This window comes from Coregonus clupeaformis, chromosome 28 (assembly GCF_020615455.1).
Source record: "Coregonus clupeaformis isolate EN_2021a chromosome 28, ASM2061545v1, whole genome shotgun sequence".
In the NCBI taxonomy this organism is placed as follows: Eukaryota; Metazoa; Chordata; class Actinopteri; order Salmoniformes; family Salmonidae; genus Coregonus; species Coregonus clupeaformis.
Window position 1 is genome coordinate 30015135 of NC_059219.1, and position 26584 is coordinate 30041718.

At 43.6% G+C, this 26584-nt stretch overlaps 3 protein-coding genes across 4 annotated transcripts in view; 1 reads left to right on the top strand and 2 right to left on the bottom strand.

Moving 5' to 3' along the window:
- LOC121557848 (tubby protein homolog) overlaps positions 1–7393 on the top strand; it is a 41507-nt gene extending 34114 nt beyond the window's left edge. The window contains exons 8-15 of the mRNA XM_041871316.2: positions 1393–1551; positions 3475–3602; positions 3863–4054; positions 4302–4414; positions 4588–4705; positions 4882–4980; positions 5434–5605; positions 5767–7393. Of these exons, the coding sequence (XP_041727250.1) occupies positions 1393–1551; positions 3475–3602; positions 3863–4054; positions 4302–4414; positions 4588–4705; positions 4882–4980; positions 5434–5605; positions 5767–5900 (1115 nt within the window). The 3' untranslated portion in view covers positions 5901–7393. The remainder of the gene's footprint in view (positions 1–1392; positions 1552–3474; positions 3603–3862; positions 4055–4301; positions 4415–4587; positions 4706–4881; positions 4981–5433; positions 5606–5766) is intronic.
- Positions 7394–11543: 4150 nt separating this feature from the next.
- On the bottom strand, positions 11544–19046 carry LOC121557857 (protein mono-ADP-ribosyltransferase TIPARP). 2 transcript variants are annotated; one of them, XM_041871326.1, is made up of 6 exons: positions 18958–19046; positions 17752–18614; positions 14757–14925; positions 14408–14595; positions 12541–12807; positions 11544–12247 (listed from the first exon to the last, which is right to left on the bottom strand). In XM_041871326.1, exons 2-6 carry the CDS (start codon positions 18603–18605, stop codon positions 11794–11796), a joined length of 1932 nt encoding a protein of 643 aa, XP_041727260.1. In that variant the 5' UTR covers positions 18606–18614; positions 18958–19046; the 3' UTR covers positions 11544–11793. The 2 variants fall into 2 exon arrangements, with proteins under 2 accessions (XP_041727260.1, XP_041727259.1); XM_041871325.1 differs by having other exon boundaries at positions 18951–19036.
- Positions 19047–19250: 204 nt separating this feature from the next.
- LOC121557839 (zinc-binding protein A33) lies at positions 19251–23632 on the bottom strand. The gene is made up of 7 exons (XM_041871307.1): positions 23523–23632; positions 22792–23237; positions 22480–22575; positions 22170–22400; positions 20444–20466; positions 20236–20357; positions 19251–20049 (listed from the first exon to the last, which is right to left on the bottom strand). Exons 2-7 carry the CDS (start codon positions 23206–23208, stop codon positions 19505–19507), a joined length of 1434 nt encoding a protein of 477 aa, XP_041727241.1. The 5' UTR covers positions 23209–23237; positions 23523–23632; the 3' UTR covers positions 19251–19504.
- Positions 23633–26584: the final 2952 nt, after the last annotated feature.

Here is a 26584-nt window from a genome sequence, read left to right on the forward strand (position 1 = left end):
GAAATACTCCGGGGCCTAGTTATGGTCAGACCATGTGACCAGGAAATACTCCGGGGCCTAGTTATGGTCAGACCATGTGACAACATCCTTGTTCAGAGACAGTCTTAGTGAGAAATTGGAGCGTGGGAGCATATCTGGTCAACATCCTTGTTCAGGGACAGTCTTAGTGAGAAATTGGAGCGTGGGAGCATATCTGGTCAACATCCTTGTTCAGAGACAGTCTTAGTGAGAAATGGATCATTTTATCATGTGTAAGAGGCAAGAGTAGCATCCACCTACCACAGTACCCCTATATGCCACCTCACCTCCTTCTGGCTGGTCCACAACCTGTTGCTGCTGTCCTTTCGGTTGTCCTCGTTAAAAGCCATTGCGCAGTGCTAAAACCTTTTCCCTGCTCTGGATACTACTTCCTCCCAGGGCTGTGGGGCTGCAGTGTGCAGTTATAGAGCCGGCCGGCGGAGGGCGAGATTGATGGTGACGCAGTGAGAAATGGATCATTTTATCACGTGTAAGAGGCAAGAGTAGCATCCACCTACCACAGTACCCCTATATGCCACCTCACCTCCTTCTGGCTGGTCCACGATGAGTGTTGAAGTCTCTTTCATTTCCTGAGACTAATTCAATATCATTTTGTACTGTTACTGTGCTAAATGACAAGCTAAATAAAGATAGCCAGGTCTATATCCGGGAGGGAGATGTATTACATAGTTAAACCTGAGACACAGAATAAGGGCAGTATATTACTGCATTAGCCTCCGTTTTTTAAGGATCTTCTCCTGGACAGCAACAAGATGGCAGGTGACACTCCCCTCTCTATAATGCAAACCTTCATCATGAATGAATGTCTGGTCTGCTTAGTGCTACTGAGATACAGCCTGTCCTCCGGTGCCTTAGATAGAATCTATCTGCCTGGCTGCATTTTTGATTTCCCAGTGGAAACGAATTGAAATGGAAACGGCAAAGGATTAATAATAGCCTTCTGCCTCCATTTCGATTTGACTTGGGGACGCTATTCAATCAAAACTGGTTAGTGAGTTTCCAGGGTAAAGTTCTTTATGTGCTGTGAGACTGAGAGAAATTGGTTGTTTGAAATTATCCCATTTACAACATGAGCATTGAGCTCTATCTTTTTTTATAAAAGTTGTATTATCAGCACGCTTTGACATTTTCATTTGGCTGATTAGTAAAAGCAGTGAGTCTGCAAAACTTTGTGTGTTGTTTTAATTGATGCCTTGGAGTCACTATTAGAGTGTAGCTGACATTTACGATCTGTATTTCATGTTTGGCAGTACCCTGACATTTAGACACATCTCCGGGGCTAGATGGAGTGAACACCACTGTGTACATATTGTTTCTAGCCACGTTGGCCAATACATATGCGTTTATCCGCAGAGGCGTGGGACATCTCACTCAGCCCCTCCCCCTCTCTGACTGACCCCACCCGCGGCAGGGTGGTCCAGTTGGTAGGTGCAGTGGAGGAGGGCCCGGAGGAGGGGCCAGAGGAGGGGCCAGAGCGCCCACTGTCTGCCAGGGAGAAACTACTCCAGTCAGGTAGTAGAGAGCAGCCTGCCGTTCCCATGGTTACGGGGCCTGAGTGAAGGTTGCTGGGTTTCTGTCTCTCTCTCCTTTCCTCTCTCTCTCTGCAGCACTAACTCTATGGAGCACAGGTGAAACTGAGGTAGGATACAACAACAGTGAATGACATAGTTACTGATAATAACCTAGTCATTGGGTGTAAAGTGCTAGATTTCATATTCTGGCTTCAAGATACGCTGAGTAAGTGACTTAAATGCACATTAGAAGAAAAACTGGCATCATAACATTTAGTATTTCATGTATCATCAATGATGGAACACTTTGAGAGCGAACATTTTCCCCCTGCTCACTTTGAATTCTACTTTCGCACCTAAAAGATGCTTTCTCATTAAAATATTCCACAGCGCCAGCCAGCACCAGCCAGAGTCACAGCTGGTCAATCCAATTAGCAGCATTACTGACACCTGTCCAGAGCAGCTCCCACAGAGGCCTGTCTGATCACACCGTGCTGGTTCTGTCTGGCTGGCAGCTCTCAGTACGATTTCTGCTTCATCTCACTAATTTCCCTCGTTCCTAACTAACCCCTTTACATTGGACTATCAGGGCCGGTTTCGCGGACACCGAATACTCCCGGACTGAAAAGCTAAACGTGCTTTTAGTACCAGGCTTAATCTGGTTCCAGGAAACCAGCTCTCAGTGATGGATAAAACACATTGAAGATGGAGAATCTATTGTCTTGTATTTTACAGTATTCTTTCCAATGTGGAAATATACAGGGCTCAGTAGTCGACTAACAGTGGTGTCTGGGCATAATGACAGCTGCTGGGATGGCTAGAGGTTCATAACAGGTCTCTTCTATCGTAACCTGGTTACTGGGTAGTCTCATCTGTTCTAACCTGGTTACTGGGTAGTCTCATCTGTTCTAACCTGGTTACTGGGTAGTCTCATCTGTTCTAACCTGGTTACTGGGTAGTCTCATCTGTTCTAACCTGGTTACTGGGTAGTCTCATCTGTTCTAACCTGGTTACTGGGTAGTCTCATCTGTTCTAACCTGGTTACTGGGTAGTCTCATCTGTTCTAACCTGGTTACTGGGTAGTCTCATCTGTTCTAACCTGGTTACTGGGTAGTCTCATCTGTTCTAACCTGGTTACTGGGTAGTCTCATCTGTTCTAACCTGGTTACTGGGTAGTCTCATCTGTTCTAACCTGGTTACTGGGTAGTCTCATCTGTTCTAACCTGGTTACTGGGTAGTCTCATCTGTTCTAACCTGGTTACTGGGTAGTCTCATCTGTTCTAACCTGGTTACTGGGTAGTCTCATCTGTTCTAACCTGGTTACTGGGTAGTCTCATCTGTTCTAACCTGGTTACTGGGTAGTCTCATCTGTTCTAACCTGGTTACTGGGTAGTCTCATCTGTTCTATACAGAAAAGTTATTCCTCAATGGGTCTCAACAGTTACTCAGCACTATTTCGCTTCTGCTTTCCTTCCTATCCTCTGCCAGCTGTTTTGAGGTCAGGCTGTCTCCTAAATATTTTAGAGAGCAGTTTCAGCTGCATACTGTAATATGTGTCCTTTTCCGATTGCAGAAATATTGCATCAGTTCATATTTTCAACTGGGGTAGTATGATGACTTAGTTGGAACAAATCAAAGGCTATGTGATCAAAAACTAAATCTGAATACATTTGAAGAAATACGTTGCCCATATCCATTACATGCAAATTAATCCCTTTGGGTCCCAGGAGAAAAGATCTCTCCTTGAGTCATGGCAATAAGAACCTATGGGATTACTGAGGAGATATGGAGGTGTTTTCAGCTTGGCTGGGCATCTGAGATGATCTCTCCTGTCTGCATAGAACCCTGGGTCCTCTGATCTCAACCAATGGCGTGTAAGATGTAGGCCACACCTCCCATAGCGCATTCTTTCTCCCTTGACCAGGTCTGTCAGGCAGTATGAACTACGAAGAGGCCAGTGAGGAAGATGGTGATAAAGACCGGACCCGCTCGCTGTCCCCCAACACAGAGTCAACCCGGCCTGCGTCTGCCTCCAGCACCAAGTCCAACACAGTGAGTCCAACCATATCATATCATTAGACGCACTTACATAGCTATGTGTCTATGGCTTGTGAGTAAGACTTCTAATGTATTCATTACACATGACAAATAAAGTTGTCACTTGAAGACGCATAGAAATGCATGAAGACACTGAAACAACAAGATGGCAGATGAATGTTGTCCCCCGTACTCCTGGACCGTATCTCCTTTATAACAGTGATTGGCCGGTATGTTTTGTGATGTAGCAGTGTGTGTCTTTTTCCGCCTCTCAGGAGTACGTGACACCGGGGTCGCCCACGGCGGAGAGCGCCCTGATCGAAGTGGACAACCTGGAGCAGTTTGTGGTGCGTCCCGCCCCCCGCGGCGTCACCGTCAAGTGCCGCATATCCCGGGACAAGAAGGGAATGGACCGCGGCCTGTACCCCACCTACTTTATGCACCTGGAGAGAGAGGACGGCAGGAAGGTACGTATGACCTCACATCCTGTCATGGTGGATTAACATGGAGACAACACCTAGATAGATTTACAGTCAAGATAGGTTTCTTTTAGCATCTTATTCCACGGGCCTGTTTAATTTTCTTTTCCTCAATAGCTACATTTTAAATGGTATGAGAATATGAAGGAAAAGTAACGCCTTTTTTGATAGTGATTAAAATGATGGTTTGTTAGTTTCCCTCTCACCCTGAGTTTACTCTCTCTGTTTCACTCAGCTGTTTCTGCTGGCTGGGAGGAAGAGGAAAAAGAGCAAGACGTCCAACTACCTGATCTCAGTGGACCCCACGGACCTGTCACGCGAGGGAGAGAGCTTCATGGGGAAACTGAGGTAGGACCATATCTCACTCTGTCACAACTCTGCTAAATATAATTCTAAGTCCTTGCTGATAAACAATTTCCATATAGTTTTGAGCCCTCGGCTGCATCTGATAACCCTATTGGGATTGTGAGTGCTGGAGGGACACTGTAGACTCTAATCTGATTGGTCTGGTCATCCTGCAGGTCCAACCTGATGGGGACCAAGTTCACGGTGTATGACCACGGCACCAACCCCTGTAAGAACCCTGGAGCTCTGCTGGAGGAGAGCAACACACGACAGGAACTCGCAGCCATCTGCTATGTGAGTGTACACACACACACACACACACACACACACACACACACACACACACACACACACACACACACACACACACACACACACACACACACACACACACACACACACACACACACTAATAGAATTGAACCCTGTCAGGTTGTGTGACATTCTGATCTCCTGTGTTCTCTCTACAGGAGACCAACGTTCTGGGGTTCAAAGGTCCCCGCAAGATGACCGTCATCATCCCAGGCATGAACATGAACTTTGAGAGGGTCCCTGTCCACCCAAACAGCGTAAGTGTCAGTCCCAGGGGACTGTACAACTCTATGCACTTCTCCTAATATTTGTAGTCACTGTACTTGTTATGCACAGGAAGGGAGAGGAGCGTGTCAGAGGGCATGATTGATTTAAGACTCTGGCATTCTTACAACTTGAAATAGAAAATAATTTAGCACAATCTGAATAATGGAGTGAGTATTGAAGTCAACAATGTAATGGAAACTGAGGCTAACCCACTAAGGGCTGTGAGATGTGGTCACTGGTCAGTGACGTCAGATCAGATGGTTTGGATGTCTGGGTCATATTCATTAGGGCACGCAATGGAAAGCCTTTTTTAAACGCTTTGCAACTGAAAACTAAATTGAGCGTTCTTATTGGACAAGTCAAGGTTGTCCCTCCCTGTTTCAGTCCTATTTCTTCCGTTTGGTGTCTAATGATATGACTGTGTTGGCTGTGTGTGTTTCCAGGAGCAGGACAGCCTTCTAAGTAAGTGGCAGAACCACTCACTGGAAAACCTGATCGAGCTGCACAACAAGGCCCCCGTGTGGAATGACGACACCCAGTCCTACGTGCTCAATTTCCACGGCCGCGTGACACAGGCCTCCGTCAAGAACTTTCAGATCGTCCACGACAACGACCGTGAGTCGATCCGTCAGTGCTTCTCTCGACTCTTTCTTTCCTCTCTTTCTCTTTTTCACACTCTCTATTTCTCCCTCTCTCCCTCCCTCTATCTCTCGCTCCTTGGGTAGAATGGAATAATGATTTCACATTATTGAATCATCTCTTCTCTCTTCCCTCAGCGGACTACATCGTGATGCAGTTTGGCAGAGTGGCCGAGGACGTATTCACCTTAGACTACAACTACCCCATGTGTGCCCTGCAAGCCTTCGCTATTGGCCTGTCCAGTTTCGACAGCAAACTGGCCTGCGAGTGACCAACCCCATCACGACTCCTAACTCGCCATTCCCTCCATGGCCTTTTCAACCCACTCCCTCCCCCTCCAGGACAATGTCAACTCCACAACACCCGCCACTCCACCTCCCCCCTCACAGGACTCAGCGCCTTCCTTGTACAGTCAGCGGTCAGCTCACCAGCAGTCTGCCACTATGGAAATAATCATGAACTATGACCTCTCACCCCTATGTGGTACGTCCAATCACGGCACCCGAATCACGCTGACTTGGAGAGCGGAAAAGAGAGTGGGTGTGTGAGAGAGAGAGAGAGAGGACAAAAGCAAATGGATTTGGGCGGAGGATATAGGGTTTTTCCTTGTCAGCAGAGAAATCCGCAAAGGGAAACTTGTCACAAATAATCAAGGCACCTTTGTTTTTATTTGTATTTATCTGTAGTTCTGTTTCAATTTGTTTGTATTGCTTTTTTTTGCTTTATCTGTTGTATATTAGTGATTTTATGTGTATTGACATTGATTGAAAGGGAAGAAGGACACCAAGCATCAAAGACCAGACTGTCGTGGGCACTTCCTGTTAGGGACTTCTAACAGACTAGACCTGGTCACAGGGGATGGTGTCTTTGATTTATATCAGAATTGAATGTTTTATAGGCCTCAAATCATGTCTAATGGACTTATGAGTATTTAGTTTTTAGCAGATGTTTTTAAAGTTGCTTTTAATGTTGATTCCAATAGTTATTTTACCCCATTTTACATTCTGTTGCCTTCCACAATCACTGTGATGCAATTCTTTTGACCAACTGGAAACTTTATGGTCTATATCATAACATTCAACTCACTGTCTTCAAATGGTCACGTTGCTTTTGTTTCCAGCCATTTTGCAGCATCAAGATGTTTAATAATTGTAACGTTAAAAAACAATTTCAACCCTTTTTATTTTCTTCCTGTTGAAGATTAATTTCTCGTAATCAAATTGATTTGCATATCAGAAAGTCTTGAAGTCATGCATATCCATCCAATGTGTCCCTATTTTCTGGTTTTAAAAACACACTTTTACTAACATATCTCAGTAGCATTCTGAGGAGTTTGGAACAGAACATTTCTTACTGCAATTCCTTTGTACATTTTGTGATGTCTTAGCCCCATGTCAAGTTAAATCCTCACGGGAAAGTCAATAAAGTTGCTCAGCAAGCACAATGAAAGGATTTTATTATAGTGTTCTATAAGTTTTGCCTTAATGTTTGGACATACTTCTCATTTTCAAATATCATGAAATGTCAGCCTAAATGTCATTTCATTGTGTGGAATACAAAAGAGTTAGCCTGGAATCCAAACTGAGCAATCCAAACAATGGAGAAATATTCAGTTGCCCTATACTCGGTCTACATTATATGCCAAATTTGTCTAGCCATTTAAAATGACAGCAGATTGAATAATAACACTACATTTTATATGGGCTCCCGAGTGGCGCAGCGGTCTAAGGCACTGCATCTCAGTGCTTGAGGCATCACTACAGACCCTCGGTTCGATTTCAGGCTGTATCACAACCGGCCGTGATTGGGAGTCCCATAGGTCAGCGCACAATTGGCCCAGCGTCGTCCGGGTTTGGCCGGTGTAGGCCGTCATTGTAAATAAGAATTTGTTCTTAACTGACTTGCCTAGTTAAATAAAGGTAAAATAAAAAAAGATGTACTGTGTTCAGGAGACTACACTTGCACTGTCATTTCAACCCCAAAATTTGAGGTGATGACTTTGAATCAACGTGGAACACTGATTGGATAACTTGATTATGCCATTAGTGCAAATGTAGACAAAATGAAAAGACCTAGCTTGCTAAAAGACAAAGTCAACCGGTTCCTTTAAAAATTGCAATTCATTTTCTCAAATCGTAAGGAAATTGAGTCTTTTTTTATACCCAACTTTTAAATCCAATGGCCGGGTGAAATGTTTGGTTGATTTCACTTTGAATTCACGTTAGTTGACAAATGTAAATCAAAACTAGACGTGGGAAATTACTTTTGGGGCAACATTTTCAAGGCGCAAAATAGTTCAAATCTGTGCAAAAATAAATAAAAAGGTGACCATAAAAAAGTTATTTAAGTAGAGTTAAGTACATTGATAAATGCATAAATAGTGGCCTTTTTTACAACGCTCGTTGCTGAAGAAAAGTTTCAAATTACATAACAATGCCAGATTATTACTTTTACAGTATTTGTTGCTCCATGAAAAAGTCACCCTTGATTAAAGTTTCAGCTGGATGGATGTGCTAGAGACACTTATGTCTAGGACTGTGATTATTGTTCTTGGACGATTAGGAACATTCCCGGGGAATCTGCAGGATGCGTTTGATTCCTGTCCAAAAAAGACAAACACTGATTATGTGTGTCAGTGTCAGGAAACAAAGTTAATTCACAAGATGTACTGTTTGAAAGAGGGAAAGAGTTTGTTTGTATAAAAGAGAGAAATATACAATTTTACTACAAGATACTTTTGGGGAATTGCATTCCATTCATAACTTACCTTTCTGACATTTTATTTTTTTAGATTTAATTTCAGAAATATGACTGTAAATAGAATAAATGAAATTATTGTAAAGTGAACAAGACTCCCCTTGTAAGTTTTTTGAAGTAATGAAGCATGAATGTATTCATTAAAACCCATTTATTTGCACCTTTTGAATATTTTTTATACTAAATGTTATTAGATCTTCAACCAAAACCTAATATTAAATAAAGGGAACCTGAGTGAACAACTAACACAACAATACATACTTATTACATTTATTTCATAAACAAAGTTATGCAACACCCAATGCCCCTGTGTGAAAAAGGAATTGCCCCCTTACACTCAATAACTGGTTGTGCCACCTTCAGCTGCAATGACTCCAAACAAACGCTACCTGTTGTTGATCAGTCTCTCACGTCGCTGTGGAGGAATTGTGGCCCACTCTTCCATGCAGAACTGCTGTAACTCAGTGACATTTGTGGGTTTTCAAGCATGAACTGCACGTTTCAAGTCCTGCCACAACATCTCAATTGGGATTAGGTCTGGACTTTGACTAGGCCATTCCAAAACTTCAAATTTGTTGCTTTTTAGCCATGTTCATGTAGACTTGATGGGTCACATTATGTCTGGCGAAAACCAAACACTGCATTCCACAGTAAGAACCTCATACCAACGGTCAAGCATGGTGGTGGTTTGGGGATGCTTTGCTGCCTCAGGACCTGGACGACTTGCCTTAATAGAAGGCACCTTAAATTCTGCTCTGTATCAGAGAATTCTACACGAGAATGTCAGGACATCCGTCTGTGAGCTGAAGCTGAAGCGCAGTTGGGTCATGCAGCAAGACAATGATCCAAAACACACAATCAAGTCTACATGAAAATGGTTGAAAAGCAACACATTTGAAATGTAATGGCCTAGTCAAAGTCTAGACCTAATCCTAATTGAGATGTTGTGGCAGGACTATAAAAACGAGCAGTTCATGCATGAAAACCCACAAATGTCACTGAGTTAAAGCAGTTCTGCATGCAAGAGTGGGCCAAAATTCCTCCACAGCGATGTGAGACTGATCAACAACTACAGGAAGCATTTGGTTGCAGTCATTGCAGCTAAAGGTGGCACAACCAGTTATTGAGTGTAAGGGGGCAATTACTTTTTCACACAGGGGAATTGGGTGTTTCATAACTTCGTTAATTAAATAAATAAAATAAGTACAGTGGGGGAAAAACGTATTTAGTCAGCCAACAATTGTGCAAGTTCTCCCACTTAAAAAGATGAGAGAGGCCTGTAATTTTCATCATAGGTACACGTCAACTATGACAGACAAATTGAGAAAAAAAATTCCAGAAAATCACATTGTAGGATTTTTAATGAATTTATTTGCAAATTATGGTGGAAAATAAGTATTTGGTCACCTACAAACAAGCAAGATTTCTGTCTCTCACAGACCTGTAACTTCTTCTTTAAGAGGCTCCTCTGTCCTCCACTCGTTACCTGTATTAATGGCACCTGTTTGAACTTGTTATCAGTATAAAAGACACCTGTCCACAACCTCAAACAGTCACACTCCAAACTCCACTATGGCCAAGACCAAAGAGCTGTCAAAGGACAACAGAAACAAAATTGTAGACCTGCACCAGGCTGGGAAGACTGAATCTGCAATAGGTAAGCAGCTTGGTTTGAAGAAATCAACTGTGGGAGCAATTATTAGGAAATGGAAGACATACAAGACCACTGATAATCTCCCTCGATCTGGGGCTCCACGCAAGATCTCACCCCGTGGGGTCAAAATAATCACAAGAACGGTGAGAAAAAATCACAGAACCACACGGGGGGACCTAGTGAATGACCTGCAGAGAGCTGGGACCAAAGTAACAAAGCCTACCATCAGTAACACACTACACCGCCAGGGACTCAAATCCTGCAGTGCCAGACGTGTCCCCCTGCTTAAGCCAGTACATGTCCAGGCCCGTCTGAAGTTTGCTAGAGTGCATTTGAATGATCCAGAAGAGGATTGGGAAAACGTCATATGGTCAGATGAAACCAAAATATAACTTTTTGGTAAAAACTCAACTCGTCATGTTTGGAGGACAAAGAATGCTGAGTTGCATCCAAAGAACACCATACCTACTGTGAAGCATGGGGGTGGAAACATCATGCTTTGGGGCTGTTTTTCTGCAAAGGGACCAGGACGACTGATCCGTGTAAAGGAAAGAATGAATGGGGCCATGTATCGTGAGATTTTGAGTGAAAACCTCCTTCCATCAGCAAGGGCATTGAAGATGAAACGTGGCTGGGTCTTTCAGCATGACAATGATCCCAAACACACCGCCCGGGCAACGAAGGAATGGCTTCGTAAGAAGCATTTCAAGGTCCTGGAGTGGCCTAGCCAGTCTCCAGATCTCAACCCCATAGAAAATCTGTGGAGGGAGTTGAAAGTCCGTGTTGCCCAGCGACAGCCCCAAAACATCACTGCTCTAGAGGAGATCTGCATGGAGGAATGGGCCAAAATACCAGCAACAGTGTGTGAAAACCTTGTGAAGACTTACAGAAAACATTTGACCTGTGTCATTGCCAACAAAGGGTATATAACAAAGTATTGGTAAACTTTTGTTATTGACCAAATACTTATTTTCCACCATAATTTGCAAATAAATTCATAAAAAATCCTACAATGTGATTTTCTGTATTTTTTTTCTCTCATTTTGTCTGTCATAGTTGACGTGTACCTATGATGAAAATGACAGGCCTGTCTCATCTTTTTAAGTGGGAGAACTTGCACAATTGGTGGCTGACTAAATACTTTTTTCCCCCACTGTATATTTTTTGGGGGTTATTTGTAAAGTCAGGTTCCCTTCATGTAATATTAGGTTTTGGTTGAAGATCTGATAACATTCAGTATAAAAAATATGCAAAAATAGAGAAAATCAGAAAGGGGGCTAATACTTTTTTTTTTTTTTCAGTAAAACCCATTTATTTTCAACAACATAACGACTTTACAGTTGATTAAGAACCTTTTTGAAAGCAATAACTAGAACTTATAATTTCTTCTTTCTACATTACCAAGTGCTATACTTGCTTCGATTGTTAAAACATTTTGAAAGCAGATCAAACTTGTTTTAGTGTTACATTCAGAATTCCATTTTAAAATGGGACGTTGTACAAACTATCTTACTGTAAAAAACGTAATTGTAAAGCTTTATAAAACCCATCTATTCTAAAAACATTCCAAGTCTTTGGAAGGCTTTGAACATTATCCTTAGGACTTGATCCACATAAACATTTAGTTTGATACAGTTTTGACTGATCTATTCTTAATGCAAAGTGCTGCAGGACGGTCTGGTGTGGAATGAACATCCAGTGAACAACAACAGTTACGGTCACAGGCAGAAACACTAGCACCCTCAGGGCAAACCTACTCATTGATGTCCACCACTATCAGGTCTTTGTATTTGATCAGGTAGTAGGGGTAGCACTGGCACCGGTCAAAAACTACAAAGATGGTGGGGTTGACCAGCTGGTCCACACAGGTGTCGTACAGGTTGTAGTCCTCCTTCGTGGATTTGACTGGTGGCGGCCGGCGGTATGTGCGCTTGCCCACGCTCACCTTTCCCACCAGCACCTTGGCCAGGAACATGTGACGCACCCCGGTGTCAGGTGACACCGCAGCGAATGTGTTGGAGTAGGAGGCGTTGCCGGCGAAGTAGGAGCCGTAGCCGTACGTGAACCCGTTGACTCCGGAGACGCGTGGGTCGAAGTTGTTGTGGCAGATGTCCTCGATGTAGTCCCTGACGGTCCCGTGAAACAGGTGCCTCTCCAGAGCCTCGTCCTTCTTTGTGTCGCCGCGCTTCTGCATGTGCTCCTTGTACCTACAACACAAACAATGCCACCTAATGTATGTATTCATCTTCAATTCTATAGGTTTTTTATCAGTATTACATTTATTCATGGTCAAATGGGGCAGAATAATAAAACGCCTCCATCTCATTTGGATAACAATTATGTTGATCTGTTGTGTGATGTAACGTTGCACCATCTTATCAACATTTTTCCTTTCCTTTCCCACATGACAGTCATATACAGTACATGAGGAAAATAAATGGGTATTCTGACAAAGATAGAATCCATATCAAAGAAGGATAGAGGGAGTCCCCACCCACACCTTTGGAATTTGTCCCAGTGGAGGACGTTCTGGATCTGGTGGATGCTGACTATCTCCACCCGGGTCTCTAACAGGGTCTTGTGGAAGAGGCTGTGGACCTTCTGGAAGGCCTGGGTGCTGGCTGGCACCTCCACCATGCTGTAGTCCTGGTCTGGGGCGGGGCTAGGGGTCCACACTGGGGGGTACCAGGTTCTGAACTCCTCCAGGGGGTCTACACTGAAGTTAGCCGGGGAAGGCTCAGTGGATGTGCCGGCCAGGATACCTGTCCTATACAAGACAAGTAGATTATTGTTTTAGTGAATGTAGTTGATGTTATTATTGATGAACTAGAACTAATATGGTGTGATTCCAGCATTATGAGTAGGACCCTGAATAATTCTCTACCACCTGACCTATGACATTAACCTGCAGCTCAATCATTTTACTGGTGACAATACAGCCTCTTTCAAATACATTTCAACATAATGAACACATGGTTAGTCGTTTTACAAGTCAGGAGTGTCTTTCTAGCGCCTCCCACACAGGTGCGTCCCCTTTAGGGTCTAAATGCCAACAGGTGGCTTGAGATGACACTATCAACATTTTGGTGCTGTAGGACAGAACTACTGGTTAGAAAAAGAGTGGAGAATTTCTCCTGACCCCAATTATGAGATAGACTACATGACCAAAAGTATGTGGACACCCCTTCAAATTAGTGGACTCAGCTATTTCAGCGACACCTGTTGCTGACAGGTGTATAAAATCGAGCACATAGCCATGCAATCTCCATAGACAAACATTGACAGTAGAATGGCCCGTACTGAAGAGCTCAGTGACTTTCAATGTTGCACTGTCATAAGATGCCACCTTTCCAACAAGTCAGTTTGTAAAATGTCTGCCCTGCTAGAGCTGCCCTGGTCAACTGTAACTGCCGTTATTGTGAAGTGGAAACGTCTAAGAGCAACAATGGCCCAGCCGCGAAGTGGTAGGCCACACATGCTCACAGAACGGGACCGGCGAGTGCTGAAGCGCATATAAATCGCCTGTTCTCGGTTGCAACACTCACTACCGAGTTCCTAACTGCCTCTGGAGGGGTGTAAAGCTCGCCGCCATTGCACTCTGGAGTAGTGGAAACGCGTTCTCTGGAGTGATGAATCATGCTTCACCATCTGACAGTCTGATGGTCGAATCTGGGTTTGGCGGATGCCAGGAGAACGCTACCTGCCCGAATGCATCATGCCAACTGTAAAGTTTGGTGGAGGAGGAATAATGGTCTGGGGCTGCTTTTCATGGTTCGGGCTAGGCCCCTTAGTTCCAGTAAAGGGAAATCTTAACGCTACAGCATACAATGACATTCTAGACGATTCTGTGCTTCCAACTTTGTGGCAACAGTTTGGGGAAGGACTTTCCTGTTTCAGCATAACAATGCCCCCATGCACAAAGCGAGGTCCATACAGAAATGGTTTGTCGAGATCGGTGTGGAAGAACTTGACTGGCCTGCACAGAGCCCTGACCTCAACCCCATCGAACATCTTTGGGATGAATTGGAACGCCGACTGCGAGCCAGGCCTAATCGCCCAACATCAGTGCCCGACCTCACTAATGGTCTTGTGGCTGAATGGAAGCAAGTCCCCGCAACAATATTCCAACATCTAGTGGAAAGCCTTCCCAGAAGAGTGGAGGCTGTTATTGCAGCAAAGGGGGGACCAACTCCATTTTAATGCCCATGATTTTGAAATGAGATGTTTGACGAGCAGGTTGTGTATAACATAAACAAGTGCATGTAAATTAGATTTAAGATAATTGAACACAGTTTAAAAGAGCCTAGAAAGGAAGGTACCTGAACCAATCAACCACCTGAAGGTTAAAACAAAACATGGAAGCGTACCTCAAATGTTTTCTCAGAGACTTAAGGGAACGGTAGTAGGGTCTGCATCGGATGGCCCGCTGAAACCCTGTGGTGACGTTGGTCTGGATCCTACTGATGAAGTCCACCTTGTATTCCACCTCTAAGATGTGGAAACGACACTCCAGCTTCCCAGCATCCATCTTGTCCAGAAGGATCTTGGACACATCCTTAACAACAAGACAACCCGGTAAGTCAAAGCCTACATAGCCCAACATGAGAGGTGACCATTTGTGAGGGAATTATATTTTGCAATGAACAAAACACATTCAGCCATAGTGAAAGTTCAGTAAAAATCTAAGGGTATGAGAGAGAGGTTTGAAGCACTCACATCTTTGTACTTTGTCCAGCTGAGGTTATTCCACCAGAAGAAACACCACCTGGTGTAGAGGTGAGGGTTCTTGGTTGGGTCGGTGGTGTTCTGGAGTCTTCTGACCTGATCGTATTTCTCCCCGTCCATTAACGTCATGGTGTCAAAGTGCAGGGTGAACACATCCGTGCTAGTGATGGGGAAAACATTTGATACAGTTACATATCGGGATATAAAATTTTGACAATATACAGTGCTTTCAGAAGTTTTTTCACACCCCTTGACTTTTTCCACATTTTGTTGTGTTACAGCCTGAATTCAAAATGCATTAAATTGAGATTTTGTGTTACTGGCCTACACACAATACCCCATAATGTCAAAGTGGAATTATGTTTTTAGAAATGTTTATAAATTAAACAAAAATGAAAAGCTGAAATGTCTCGAGTCAATAAGTATTCAAACCCTTTGTTATGGCAAGCCTAAATAAGATCAGGAGTAAACATTTGCTTAACAAGTGGCATAATAAGTTGCATGGAATCACTGTGTGCAATAATAGTGTTTTACATTATTTTTGAATGACTACCTCATCTCTGTACCCCACACATACAATTATCTGTAAGGTCCCTCAGTCGAGCAGTGAATTTCAAATGCAGATTCAACCACAAAGACCAGGGAGGTTTTCCAATGCCTCACAAAGAGCACCTATTGGTTGATGGGTCCAAATAAAAAACGCAGACATTGAATATCCCTTTGAGCATGGTGAAATAATTAATTAAACTTTGGATGGTGTATCAATACACCCAGGCACTACAAATATACAGGCATCCTTCCTAACTCGGTTGCTGGAGAAAAAGGAAACCATAAGGCCAAAGCTGACTAAAACAGTTAAGAGTTGATGGCTGTGATAGAAAACTGAGGATAGATCCAACATTGTAGTTACTCCACAATACTAACCTAAATGACAGAGTGAAAAGAAGGAAGCCTGTACAGAATAAAAATATTCCAAAACATGCATCCTGTTTGCAAAAAGGCACTAAAGTAAAACTGCAAAAAATGTGGCAAAGAAATTAACTTTACAGTGGGGAGAACAAGTATTTGATACACTGCCGATTTTGCAGGTTTTCCTACTTACAAAGCATGTAGAGGTCTGTAATTTTTATCAGGACAATAGGCAAGCAGCTTGGTGAGAAGGCAACAACTGTTGGCGCAATTATTAGAAAATGGAAGAAGTTCAAGATGACGGTCAATCACCCTCGGTCTGGGGCTCCATGCAAGATCTCACCTCGTGGGGCATAAATGATCATGAGGAAGGTGAGGGATCAGCCCAGAACTACACGGCAGGACCTGGTCAATGACCTGAAGAGAGCTGGGACCACAGTCTCAAAGAAAACCATTTGTAACTCACTACGCCGTCATGGATTAAAATCCTGCAGCGCACGCAAGGTCCCCCTGCTCAAGCCAGCGCATGTCCAGGCCTGTCTGAAGTTTGCCAATGACCATCTGGATGATCCAGAGGAGGAATGGGAGAAGGTCATGTGGTCTGATGAGACAAAAATAGAGCTTTTTGGTCTAAACTCCACTCGCCGTGTTTGGAGGAAGAAGAAGGATGAGTACAACCCCAAGAACACCATCCCAACCGTGAAGCATGGAGGTGGAAAAATCATTATTTGGGGATGCTTTTCTGCAAAGGGGACAGGACGACTACACCGTATTGAGGGGAGGATGGATGGGGCCATGTATCGCGAGATCTTGGCCAACAACCTCCTTCCCTCAGTAAGAGCATTGAAGATGGGTCGTGGCTGGGTCTTCCAGCATGACAACGACCCGAAACACACAGCCAGGGCAACTAAGGAGTGGCTCCGTAAGAAGCATCTCAAGGTCCTGGAGTGGCCTAGCCAGTCTCCAGACCTGAACCCAATAGAAAATCTTTGGAGGGAGCTGAAAGTCTGTATTGCCCAGCGACAGCCCCGAAACCTGAAGGATCTGGAGAAGGTCTGTATGGAGGAGTGGGCCAAAATCCCTGCTGCAGTGTGTGCAAACCTGGTCAAGACCTACAGGAAACGTATGATCTCTGTAATTGCAAACAAAGGTTTCTGTACCAAATATTAAGTTAAGCTTTTCTGATGTATCAAATACTTATGTCATGCAATAAAATGCAAATTAATTACTTAAAAATCATACAATGTGATTTTCTGGATTTGTAAGTAGGAAAACCTGCAAAATCGGCAGTGTATCAAATACTTGTTCTCCCCACTGTATATCCTGAATACAAAGGGTTATGTTTGGGGCAAATCCAACACAACACATCACTCTTCATATTTTTAAGCATGGTGGTGGCTGCATCATGTTATGGGTATGCTTGTCATCGGCAAGGACTAGGGAGTTTTTTGGGATAAAAATAAATATTGTATCGGCACCTAAGTGGCGTATCGTGAGGTACCTGGCAATTCCCAGCTCTAATCAGTACTGACAGAAACATAGAAGAAAAAAACCCATTAAGAGTTATGGTGTAGTAGCAGGCAGCGCTATGTTAAAAAGACAGGTATCAAATCCTGGATGTCATCTCTGGCACTTCCCTGTGTGTGTGTGTGTGTGTCTCAGTTCCTGTATTTTTTGTCTTCATATTTTTCTTCTTCATATACTCCGTAAATGCGCAATATTTTATACATTGATAAACTAGTGTAATTATTATTATTTTTAACTTTTATTTAACTAGGCAAGTCAGTTAAGAATAAATTCTTATTTACAACGACAGCCTACCCCGGCCAAACCCTCCCCTAACCCGGACGACGCTGGGCCAATTGTGCGCCGCCCTATGGGACTCCCGATCACGGCTGGTTGTGATACAGCCCGGGATCGAACCCGGGTCTGTAGTGACGCCTCTAGCACTACGATGCAGTGCCTTAGACCGCTGCGCCACTCGGTGGAGTTATGAGGAACAACAAGCATGGAAATCACAGACTGAGGACTGAGGGACAGTGTTTTATTATTTACATCTACTACCTGTACTACTCACCCTTCCTTGACTCCAATCTCTTCCCGGTTTACATTGCAGTAGGCCCTCTCTAGTTTAACCTGGGCGTGCGGGGTGAAGTCTACCCACTGGTGACTGTTGACGCACCATAGCTGCCAGTGGAAGGGGTATGGCGTGTGGTGCTGCTTGCACTTGCTCCCCATCCAGCAGAAGTAAGTGAGAAAGTGGTCGCAGATCTGGATGTTGCCGGAGGTGTTTGTGTGGAATGGCAGACTGACTGCTGTCTTGGATGGACCAGGGGACTGATTAGTGCTAGCGGATTGGGTTTGGGCTGGGGTGGTAGGCTGGTGGACAGGCTGGGGCTGGGTGATGATGACAGGCAGGGGGAGGATGAGAGAGGTGGTTTTGACTGGGCCTGGTGCCATATTCTGGGGCTTGTGAGGCGAGATGGTGACCGCTCCAGGTTGAGGAAAGGTGAGGAGCACACTGGGGGTGCTTTTGGTTGGGGTCATTTGTTGTGGTAGAGGTTGGATGATCATTTGGGTCGGGCTTAGGGCTGAGGATGGGCCTGATGATGTCTGGATGATCCTGGTGGTGCTGCTGCTTTTGCCAGAAGAGCAGATAGGAGTATTGCTGGTACAAGTAGTCTGCCCTGACTTGGAGAGGAGAGGCGTGATGCGAACATTGATACTGTATGGTGTCACAGTCCAGACGACGTCCACCTGTTGGGAGTGCATGGCGTCCCACACTGGCAGACTGGTGTTGGTGTCAGAAGGGACCTCCATAACCAGTAGAGTAGGAGTGAGGAAGCTGACCTTGGCAGACTTTGGCGAGGCCTCTGTGATCACGGTTGTAGGCCCCCTCTTCCTCCTTTTGTTTGATGAAAGGTCTGTCATCTTCAATATCTTTTGAGGGTAAATAGTCAGTTTATGTTGGTATAGCATGGTACCTGAAGGACTAAATAAATGACCCAATCCTATTCCCAGTCTGACAAAAGCCTAATAATTTTAACAAAAGCAAAACACTCCTTATCACATAACCAAAATCCAATTTGCTGGAATCCTAAAAACGCGAATAGAGATATCATGTAATAGACATTTAATGTAAAGTTACTAATTAATACAAATGCTTTTGCGACTTTACCTATGATTTTTGTTGTGTTTCTCCTGTCCTCGAATTTCTACCGACTTGCTAGCTAAATGACTTGCATCGCATGATACATCAGCAGAACATGAACTTACTTTTTACCTGTTAACTTGCAGTGTTTCAGGCTTAATGAATCCGTCCACGTTTTGTTTTACTCGTAAAAATTGATTGGAGAGTTACTAAATAAAGCATTTATAGTTAAGCCTAAAACTGATCTGGAAGTATTTTTCAAACAATATTCTTACAGGATCGTTTGTAGATTTCAGGGGATACCATATGAAGGTCTTATTACAGAAATGGTTTAGCCCACCTATTTGAAATTGATGACGACTAACGTAACAGACAAATACTAAGTTACCTTATTAGAAAATACTAAAATAAATCACCACAGCAAGTCTGGTATATTCCATTTTTATTCCACACAGAAAACAAGAATAATAACTTTTATTCCATACGCCACAGAATACAATACATGTAAACACTTGTCCATTAGAAAATCAAATGTCAGTGTTTATGTAAAGGCAACGAGTGGCATATATTTAAATGTTATTTACCCATTAGATTTTGTCTTATGACAGATAAAACGTCAAGAAAGACAGTTTTTAGATTGACAGAAAATTCCATAACATTATCATGTATCAACACATTCTCAGGTGTGATCTACAGTTTTCACTGAAACCTCTAATGGCTCAATCCTCAGAGGACACTGCTTACAGCCAACCCAGAAATAGGGGAAGACCCTCTCAGAAAAGGTGTGTTTGAAAGTGTAGATCTGTGTGTTGTCAGTTGGGTCAGAGAAGCACACTCTCCCCTTCTCCCAGTCTAGCTGCACTCTGATCCTCTGAGGGCTCTTCTTCAGATTGAGTCGCGTCAGCGGTGAGGTCCCTGCAAAGTACATCTTGTGGTAAAAGTACACGGACAGGTATCCATTCTTCAGCACGGAGGAGACCTTGTCTTTCCTCTGGATGGACTCTTTCGCTACGCCGAGGACCCAGGCGCTGTTTTCTCCAACCTCAACGTCCCAGACATGCTTCCCTGAGCTGAAACCCTCAGAGCCCAGTACGCCTGTGTCGGGGTCGAACCTCTCGGGGTTGTCTGGAAGCTTCCGTTTGTCATCGCTGTCCCTCACACTGGTGAGGTCTTCAGACAGCAGGAGCCAGGGGGCAGCCGTGTTGGGGTCCAGAGTCACTGGAGCTGAGGAGAAAGTCCAGCCAGTTACCATGATGTAGTGGTTCTCACCACTGTAATTGCGTGTGTCAATACACATTAAGAAGCACTTTAAGTGCTTAAAAGGTTAACGTTTCAGTCTCATGTAATAAAATAGACTAGTCTTGACACCGAGTGATGTTCAACACTCTGCAGTTAGTACTCGGTACTCACTGTATTTAACAATCCCTTGCATCTTCTCCCACACTTTGTATTGAAGTGAGCCCAAGTACTTGGCCACATCGATGAGTGCTCCCGAGACCATAACTGGGTCCTGCAGTGTGCTGCACTGAGCACTATACAGCCAGAACAAGCAGGAGTTAGTACTCATCATTTCATGTTCTGTAGACAGTGAAACCACCAGGGGTTGTAATGTACTCACCTTCTCATTGTCTGCTTGCATTTCTGAAAAAACACACAAAAACATTGTTTTTAGGCAGTTTGATGATATACAGTGAGGGAAAAAAGTATTTGATCCCCTGCTGATTTTGTATGTTTGCCCACTGACAAAGACATGATCAGTCTATAATTTTAATGGTAGGTTTATTTGAACAGTGAGAGACAAAATAACAACAACAAAATCCAGAAAAATGCATGTCAAAAATGTTATAAATTGATTTGCATTTTAATGAGGGAAATAAATATTTGACCCCTCTGCAAAACATGACTTAGTACTTGGTGGCAAAATCCTTGTTGGCAATCACAGAGGTCAGACGTTTCTTGTAGTTAGCCACCAGGTTTGCACACATCTCAGGAGGAATTTTGTCCCACTCCTCTTTGCAGATCTTCTCCAAGTCATTAAGGTTTCGAGGCTGACGTTTGGCAACTCGTACCTTCAGCTCCCTCCACAGATTTTCTATGGGATTAAGGTCTGGAGACTGGCTAGGCCACTCCAGGACCTTAATGTGCATCTTCTTGAGCCACTCCTTTGTTGCCTTGGCCGTGTGTTTTGGGTCATTGTCATGCTGGAATACCCATCCACGACCCATTTTCAATGCCCTGGCTGAGGGAAGGAGGTTCTCACCCAAGATTTGACGGTACATGGCCCCGTCCATCGTCCCTTTGATGCGGTGAAGTTGTCCTGTCCCCTTAGCAGAAAAACACCCCCAAAGCATAATGTTTCCACCTCCAAGTTTGACGGTGGGGATGGTGTTCTTGGGGTCATAGGCAGCATTCCTCCTCCTCCAAACACGGCGAGTTGAGTTGATGCCAAAGAGCTCGATTTTGGTCTCATCTGACCACAACACTTTCACCCAGTTCTCCTCTGAATCATTCAGATGTTCATTGGCAAACTTCAGACGGGCCTGTATATGTGCTTTCTTGAGCAGGGGGACCTTCCGGGCGCTGCAGGATTTCAGTCCTTCACGGCATAGTGTGTTACCAATTGTTTTCTTGGTGACTATGATCCCAGCTGCCTTGAAATAATTGACAAGATCCTCCCGCGTAGTTCTGGGCTGATTCCTCACCGTTCTCATGATCATTGCAACTCCACGAGGTGAGATCTTGCATGGAGCCCCAGGCCGAGGGAGATTGACAGTTATTTTGTGTTTCTTCCATTTGCGAATAGTCGCACCAACTGTTGTCACCTTCTCACAAAGCTGCTTGGTGATGGTCTTGTAGCCCATTCCAGCCTTGTGTAGGTCTACAATATTGTCCCTGACATCCTTGGAGAGCTATTTGGTCTTGGCCATGGTGGAGAGTTTGGAATCTGATTGATTGATTGCTTCTGTGGACAGGTGTCTTTTATACAGGTAACAAACTGAGATTAGGAGCACTCCCTTTAAGAGTGTGCACCTAATCTGAGCTCGTTACCTGTATAAAAGACACCTGGGAGCCAGAAATCTTTCTGATTGAGAGGGGGTCAAATACTTATTTCCCTCATTAAAATGCAAATCAATTTATAACATTTTTGACATGCGTTTTTCTGGATTTTTGTTGTTGTTATTCTGTCTCTCACTGTTCAAATAAACCTACCATTAAAATTATAGACTGATCATTTCTTTGTCAGTGGGCAAACGTACAAAATCAGCAGGGGATCAAATACTTTTTTCCCCTCACTGTACACCTTCAGTTCATGTATCAGATAATACACAAGTAGAAAAGCTTACATGAAGGAGAGCGATATCCTCCAAAGCCATCTCCTCCTCCATGGCTCTAATTGTGTCAGAGAGGGAGGCCAGGGTTCTGTCCATCTCCCTCATACTCTGCCTCAACATCTCACTCTTACTCTCCTCCTCCTCTTTCAGAGCTGCAAGCCTAGCAGCCTCTTCAGCTTGGAGGAAATGGTGGAGCTTCTCAAACTCCTCATGAATCCTCTTCGCCGCAAACTGGGCCTGGACCTGAAATGAGACCTTTGTTAAGATTGTGTGTTAGCATGAGAGATTTTGATTTCATAATATGGCCAACCACCAACACTACCTGAATGTGTGCCACTGTATTTTCGTAGTTTTGCTTCATTTTGTCAAAAGCCTCCCTCTTCTCTTGCAAACAAGTAAGCACAGACTTCACCTCCTCCTACAAAGAACATTAGAGAGATAATTGGACTAAGAATTGAGTAAACAAAACATATCAGTTCTTCAAAGGCAAACAGTTGCAGAGGCATAAAACAGATTAGCTCAAACTCCCAGCATGTTCCCCTTTACCTTCATGTTAATCTCTGAACTCATAAAACACTAGCTAGAGATAACTCCATTTATATTTATAGGGCTGTCTATCACAACATCAGATTACCTTCATGTCGCCTATAGCCTCTTCCACCGGGCAGCACTCATGGTTTTTATGCTTCCTGGAGGTGTGACAGACCACACAGATGGGCTCCTTGTCCTGCAGACAGAACAGCTTCAGCTTCTCCCCGTGCAGGGAACACAGCTCACCTGGCTCACACAGCTCCCCTGTAGGCCTGAGCGCTCCACTCTCCTGGATGTAGGAGTCACACAGGTTCTTCAAAGTGAGGCTGGCCACTGGCTCGTCCACAAACTCCCTCCTACAGAGAGGGCAGTCCCGGCTCGAGCCCTTCCCAGACCAGTACTGCTGTAGGCAGACTGCACAGAAACTGTGGCTGCACTTGAGGACTACGGGGTCCCTGAAGACGTCACAGCACACAGGGCAACAGAGGTCGTCCTCTGGGAGAGAGAATCGGGCGGCCATGCCTTCTTCACACGAAAGTAACCCCTCCTCTGGAAGGGAATGTAGGGCAAAGGAAGGCACAGTGATGCAGGCATTAGACAAACACAGAGCCAGAGCCAGAGCCAGCCCTTGTTTGTGTTCTAGTTAGCTAATGGCCTCAGTAAGCTAAGGTACAGTATTTACTTTTACTTTACCCAACAGAATATATATGGATATTTGGGCTCAACAACATACTGTCTGAACTTCAAAATGGCCATACTTACTGCCTAGGTCCAAGGACAAGTCGGTGTTTAGTTTGGGAGTGCTTTAATAGCACAAGTTACAGTGACACTCACCTGATATTTAAGGCACGTCTAAAGGGAACCGCCACCAAAGACACGTAAAGCTCTTCTTTTATCTGCGACGCCAAGAGCTGTTTTGACTTCCTTCTTCCTGTTATGGTGTGACACTTCCTTATAGGGGTGGAGCCAGACAGACCATTCTTTAACCCTTTACCACCAGTTCCACTTTGTGTTCACATTGGTTTCATTATTTGGTGGTACTAGAATGTTACTCCATTGTTTGTGTTTGTTGTCATTGTTGACTTTGTAAACAAATTATGTATTCAAATTAAAAGTAATGTTTCACTAATGAGTTGTCATGCCTTGAGCACTACTATTTGAATGTGAAAATGTCATAGCGGTGGGGATGTATTTACGCCATTGATGTTTACATTTTTGTTGTAGGCCCACTCTGACTATATGCCAATCTGACAGTGTGGCATTCAGCAACAGTGGTCTCTACTGTATACTGGTAGTTGGAAATCCCCATCTAGTGGTAAATATCTGCAATGGCAGCAAATTGAAACTTTATTTTATAATGTATAAATGAGTAATGACTTAAACCCACTTAAATAATTAGGATGGTCCAGTCAGTTAAATAAAAAAGCACAACATGAAATGCAATAAAACATTACATATTTATTTTAATTATTGACACTACTGTAGATCTTGTGGTCCTCTGTAGCTCAATTGGTAAAGCATGGCGCTTGTAACGCCAGGGTAGTGGGTTCGATCCCCGGGACCACCCATACGTAAAATGTATGCACACATGACTGTAAGTCGCTTTGGATAGAAGCGTCTGCTAAATGGCATATTATTATTCGCTTTTACATACAGTAACATTTACAATTACATCATTTAGCAGACGCTCTTATCCAGAGCGACTTACAAATTGGTGCATTCAACTTATGATAGCCAGTGGGACAACCATTGGGAGGGGGGTAGAAGGATTACTTTATACTATTCCAGGTATTCCTTAAAGAGGTAGGGTTTCAAGTGTCTCCGGAAGGTGGTCAGTGACTCCGCTGTACTGGCGTCGTGGGGGAGTTTGTTCCACCATTGGGGTGCCAGAGCAGCAAATAGCTTTGACTGGGCTGAGCGGGAACTGTGCTTCCGTAGAGGTAGGGGAGCTAGCAGGCCAGAGGTGGATGAACGTAGTGCCCTCGTTTGGGTGTAGGGTCTGTAACAACTGCTTTAAACACTTGTACAAGAATTATGAGATATAAACTTGTATATATATGCATTCTATTGGCATCAATGAAATTGCACTACTTATACCCATAGTATGCTTTGTTTTAAGAGGCAAGTCTTACAGATATTTACATGGAGCTGGATTCAACTAAAGTTCACACAATGGGGTCCCTCCAGTTGATACATCAACTAATTAGCATGTTAGTAGATATTTGTCCCCACATATTATAAATCTGGCAACCTGTCTCCACTCATGTTTATATTTTGCCCATGAAAGTTGGGGCTAACTGACAAAAGGCGCAGTGGGACAAACTGATTGATACTGTAAAAGTATGGGAACACTTTTAGTAGTGCCCTTAGTGGGATCGCAGAATGTCAGCTCCCCCTTGTCACAGTCCAGATGTACTCTGATCACTCGTGGGCTCTCATCCACCTTGACCTGGATGCGTGGTTTTACACATACTCTATATTTCCCACTAATATATCTGATGCTCCACAATCCACTCTGAGGCTCCATTTTGAGTGGCTTGTTGCGCACAATTGACTCTTTGGCTACTCCCAGCGTCCAGTTATCGCTGTCTCCTACCTCTACATCCCAAAAATGTCTGCCTTTACTGTACCCTTCAGAACCCAACACTCCCATTTTAAACCTCAGGATTTTCTGGAAGGTTCTGCCTCTCCTCACTGTACGTCACAGTGGTCAGGTCATGAGTCAGTATGAGCCTTGCAGACACTGTGTTTGGATCCATGGTCACTGAAGCTTAAGGGGAAAGTTGATTGTACTTTAATACTGAAGTGTGTGGGTGTGTTGGGAGATAAAACCATTTCAAATAACTATTGAAAAATACATTTATTTGCTACAGTAAAATATTCAAGATATTAAAAAACAACATTTGTGAAAAACTTGGACTTACTATAGTAAACAATCCCAAGCATCTTCTTCCAGACCTTGAATTTCAGAAATCCCACATGCTTGGCTATGTCAGTGAATGCTCCTGACACTATCTCAGCATCTGCAGTGTCTGTTGGTGTGGATTCGGCTCTATGGGAATAATTAAACATCAGTGCTGTTGTAAATGGAGCGTAACATGTATTTAGTAGGGATGAAATGGGACATAATTTACGACATACCTATTAAGTATGGCCTTGTAATTCTACAAAAAGAAGGACATATGTCACTATGTTATATCAGATGATACTGAGATAATTTAGAAACAACTCACAGAGGAATAACACATTTACAGTTGTGAAATTATTCACCAGCAATTTCCAACCTTGTTGTGAATTTCAAGGCGTTATGCGACATTTGACAGCAGCCTAGCAGTGTGATGCTGCCATCTTTTGGCTGAACATCAGTTTTTGCAGTGAGTTCATGAGATCATGTTGGAAATTTACATCTTTGTAATTTAAAAAGTCTTTACCCTTACCTGATGGAATGTGATATTGTCAACTTCCATGTCCTTGATCATTTGAATAGTCTCTATTAGGGTTGAAATCTCCTTGGTCAACGGCTCAACTCTTTCTCGCATCACTTGACATTTCTGTTCCTCTTCCTTTCTCAGGGCAGCTATCCTGGCGGTCTCTTCCTCTTCCAGGAACTGGTGGAGTTTCTTAAACTCCCCCCTTATCTGTTCCTCTCCATGCTGGGCTTGACCCTAATAGACAAGATTAAACTTGAACACTGCTCAAATGTTTCTGTATTAAATTAATTTTAATTTTTTATGACAGATACCTGTATATGCTCCTCCCAGGTTTGATGGCACATCTTGGCTGTGTTCATGTTTTCTAATTACTTCTTCAAAGTGGAATGCACATGCTGAATTTCACTCTAAAGATAAATTAAAAGTGATTATTGTAAACCTGGTAAAACTAATTCAGGAATGTAT

Excerpts from the sequence above, each read along its gene's own strand:
- LOC121557857 (XM_041871326.1), bottom strand. The coding sequence starts at position 18,605 with ATGACAGACCTTTCATCAAACAAAAGGAGGAAGAGGGGGCCTACAACC. Across the intron at positions 14,926-17,751 it reads GAGATTGGAGTCAAGGAAGG|CACGGATGTGTTCACCCTGC; the intron begins GTGAGTAGTACA and ends CCCCATCACTAG. Across the intron at positions 12,808-14,407 it reads TCTCTGAGAAAACATTTGAG|GACAGGTATCCTGGCCGGCA; the intron begins GTACGCTTCCAT and ends TGTCTTGTATAG.
- LOC121557839 (XM_041871307.1), bottom strand. The coding sequence starts at position 23,208 with ATGGCCGCCCGATTCTCTCTCCCAGAGGACGACCTCTGTTGCCCTGTG. Across the intron at positions 22,401-22,479 it reads ATACAGTGGCACACATTCAG|GTCCAGGCCCAGTTTGCGGC; the intron begins GTAGTGTTGGTG and ends GTCTCATTTCAG. Across the intron at positions 20,050-20,235 it reads GCAAGGGATTGTTAAATACA|CTCCAGTGACTCTGGACCCC; the intron begins GTGAGTACCGAG and ends CTTTCTCCTCAG.